The following is a 3,161-nucleotide window of genomic DNA, read 5'->3' on the forward strand; positions in this document are numbered from 1 at the left end:
GCGACGGGGACTCGGTGCCCAGGGGCCGGCCGGGTTTCGCACCGGCGTCCCGCAAGCTCCCGATGGCAGGTACCGCCTGGCCCGGCCGGCTCCGGGCGCCCAGCCCCGAGCAGGCAGCGTGCTGCTCCGCGTGGCTGCGGCAGCCGGCAGTGGCCACGGGGTCGGCGGCCACGCTGCTGGCGGCGCGCCGGGGACAGAGTGTTTTTTCCATGGCTGTGACGCTCCGTGCGGCGTCACCGGTGGTGGCGGAGGGCTGGGTGCCCCAGGTATAAACCAGCGCCGCGCCGTCCGCCAAGCGCAGGCTGGGCGCCGGCACCGCGTGCGCCGCCCGGCCCGGGCGCTCGCGGGAGAGCAGGCGGATGATTTTCCGCTTGGGTTCCCTTCCGAGCTCCGGTCGGATCCTGCCTGGGGCCGGGGCTGACCTGCCCTGCGCTCCCCTGCAGCTCCAGCCCACCTCGGCGGGGAGAGGGGAGCCGGGAGCGTCTCCTCCCCGAGCGCAGGACAGGAGGTTTCTCGGCTGGTGCCCCGGCATCCCTCCCTGGGCCAAAGCGATCGGGAAGAGGCCGGGGAAGGGCACCGGGCCACGGAAGCAGCCTCCAGGCTGCTGCCTGCCCCCCGCTGCACACGTCTGCCCCGGCACCCTCACCGCCGGGGGCAGAGGGTGCCCCGCGCCTGGGCGAGCCCGCGCGAGCAGCGGGGACCCCCTGGGGCAGCGAGGGGCTGCGCCACCCCCAAACCGTGGCCTGGGGGGTCTGAATGCACCCTGGGGGTCGTCCTGGGTGCTGGGCAGGCGGGGAGGCTGCACCCGTGCCGCGGGGCTGGGTTCCCCGGCTGCTCACCTGCTATTTTCCACTCTCGTGCTCTTCCCCCCTCCCCGGCTTTTCCAAGCTGGGAAGCAAATGCATCCGGTTGTAAAACAGACCGCAGGCGCCCGCGGTGGTGCCAGGTGCCGGAAACAAGCCGGGGGGCAGGAGGGAAGTGCGTGTCAGGGCCCCGGCGCTGCCGTCGGTTCTGCCCCATTAGCCGGGCGCAGGGCCAGCAGCACCCGCTCCCCTCGGAGCGGGCGCGGGCCAAGCCGGAGGAGATCGTGCCTGGGAGGCGAGGGTGCCCGCCTTGGCGCCTACCCGCACCGCGGCTCCGCACCGCGGTTTGCGGGCCCGCTGGCTGAGCGGAGGCGCGCGGCGCGGTGCTCCCGCGCCTCTGCGGGCTCCCGGGGAGGGCAGGCTGCTGGCGGGGGGCAGAGCCGGAGCCGTGCCACCCCATTAACCGCCCTGGGCGAGCGCAGGGTCAGAAGGCCAGAGCCGCTCGCAAGATCGCCGGCAGCTCTCTGCAGTCCCGTCCCGAGCAGCTGACAGCCCTGGCCTGCAGCCAGTCCCTGCCCTGGCTGCCTTTGCGGTGCCCGTCGGGCCCGTGGCGGAAGGTCACCGCTGCGGAGGGGACACCTGAGGACAGGTAGCTGGCTCCGAGCAATGATGTCCAGCCAAGGCTCCCTTCGCTCCCCAGCTCCGGCCTTGCCCGGAGAGCCCAGGTGCCTGGAGGGAGATGCTCTGCCATATCTGGTCCCTGGAGCTTGATGGCCGCAGGCGAGGAGGTTCATCACGGGATGCTGTGCATCCCGCGCTGCCCAGTTCCCCCGCTCTTGCCCTGAAACCGGCTGAGCCAGCTCAGTGCCTCCCCCACGGAGAGGGGGGTGCTCTGGCACCTCCGTGCACCGCTCGGGGCCGGCCGGACCCTGGGGCAAATCCTGCCTCGGAGGCCGCCGCCAGTCCGCAGGGCCGGGCAGCCAGCGCGTCGGCTCGGGGCGCGCAGTGCGTGGGGTGCACTGTGCAAGCGGCCCGTGCTTGCCCCCCATGGGCACGCGCAGAGCGGGGGGCTGTGGCACCCGGGCGGGGTGGGGGGTGCACAAGCGCGTTGTGGGGCACCCGTGCGGCCGGCGGGGCGTGAACCCCCGCTCGCACGCTGTGTCCCGGGGTGTGTACAGTGTACACACCGCGGGGTGTGTACATATACACACGCGCGCGCGCGTGCACAYGCACGCGGCGATTACGACAGCCGTCCTGCTGTGATGCAAAAAGCCCCGGCCTTGCAGATGAATAACGCTGCAAGATGCCTCCTCGGATATTTTTATTGGTGCCAAAAATAGTCTCCCTCCCTTCCCCTCCCCTCCCCGCAATCAGCCCCTCCGCCGGCTGTGCCAGAGCTCGCACGGCGGACAGGAGAGGCTGCAGCCGCAGCAATTAGGATGCAAACAGCAGCCACCGACTCCGGCTTTGCCGTGTGGGGGGGACCAAGGGGGCTGACACCAGAGCAAAGCGGCCGCTGCTTGCGTCCCCTTCACCCCGAGCCCTGCTCAGGCGGGCGGCTCTGGCTGCCCTCCGCGCGGCCCAGCGCGCTCCCTGCCTCGGCTGCCCGTGGAAATTTCCCCGCGCGAGCAGCCGCAAGCCTCAGTCCTCGCTCGCCCTGCTGCGGCCAGCGATGCCGGAGGGAGATGCCGGGCCGGGACGCCCGGGCTCCCTGCCGGCCTCCGCATCTGCCCTTGCTGCAGGAGCGGAGCCAGAGCCCAGCCCGCTCTGTGCCTCGGTTTCCCCCGTGCTTGGAGGGGTGGCAGGAGGGTGCAGGTCCCCCCCTCCCCCCGGCCTGGGCACCCGCCGAGCCCAGCACCGGTCCCCCGGGGGGGTGGGGGGGGTCTGCAGCCCCGCGGGATGCAGATGCTTGGCTGAGTTGCGGGTTTCTTGGCAAAACTGGCTGGTGCCCTGCTCCTTGCGGGGAGCCCGGGGGGTCCCTTTGCCTCACGCTGGGCTTTGGAGTAGCTCTGCCCCGGCAAATGGGACGAGACGCAGAAGCGCTCTCTGAGCGCAGCGCCGGTGCAGCTCCTAAAGAGCCGCGCGCTGCCTGCTGGTGCTCGGCTCCCCGCGGCGGCCCTAGCCAGGGAGAGAGGCTGCTCCCCGAGAGGCGGAAATCGCGTGCTTGCGAGCCCCCGCACCCCCTCCGGCAGCCAGCAGCACCCCGCGGGGCGCTGGGCAGCGGGGTCTGCGCGCCGGGGCTCTTCTGAGCCAGTTTTGCCAAGAAACCCGCAACTCAGCCAAGCATCTGCATCCCGCGGGGCTGCAGACCCCCCCCACCCCCCCGGGGAGCGGGTCCCCGGGGGACCGGTGCTGGGC

At 72.4% G+C, this 3,161-nt stretch overlaps 1 protein-coding gene across 1 annotated transcript in view; it reads left to right on the forward strand.

The window, feature by feature from the left end:
* LOC146589139 (ubiquitin carboxyl-terminal hydrolase 2-like) overlaps positions 1-1,456 on the forward strand; it is a 6,419-nt gene extending 4,963 nt beyond the window's left edge. The window contains exon 3 of the mRNA XM_085316735.1: positions 1,286-1,456. Within this exon, the coding sequence (XP_085172861.1) occupies positions 1,286-1,456 (171 nt within the window). The remainder of the gene's footprint in view (positions 1-1,285) is intronic.
* Positions 1,457-3,161: the final 1,705 nt, after the last annotated feature.

Source organism: Rhea americana, unplaced genomic scaffold, assembly GCF_003343005.1.
Source record: "Rhea americana isolate MKP2758 unplaced genomic scaffold, rheAme1 scaffold_48, whole genome shotgun sequence".
Lineage (NCBI taxonomy): Eukaryota > Metazoa > Chordata > Aves > Rheiformes > Rheidae > Rhea > Rhea americana.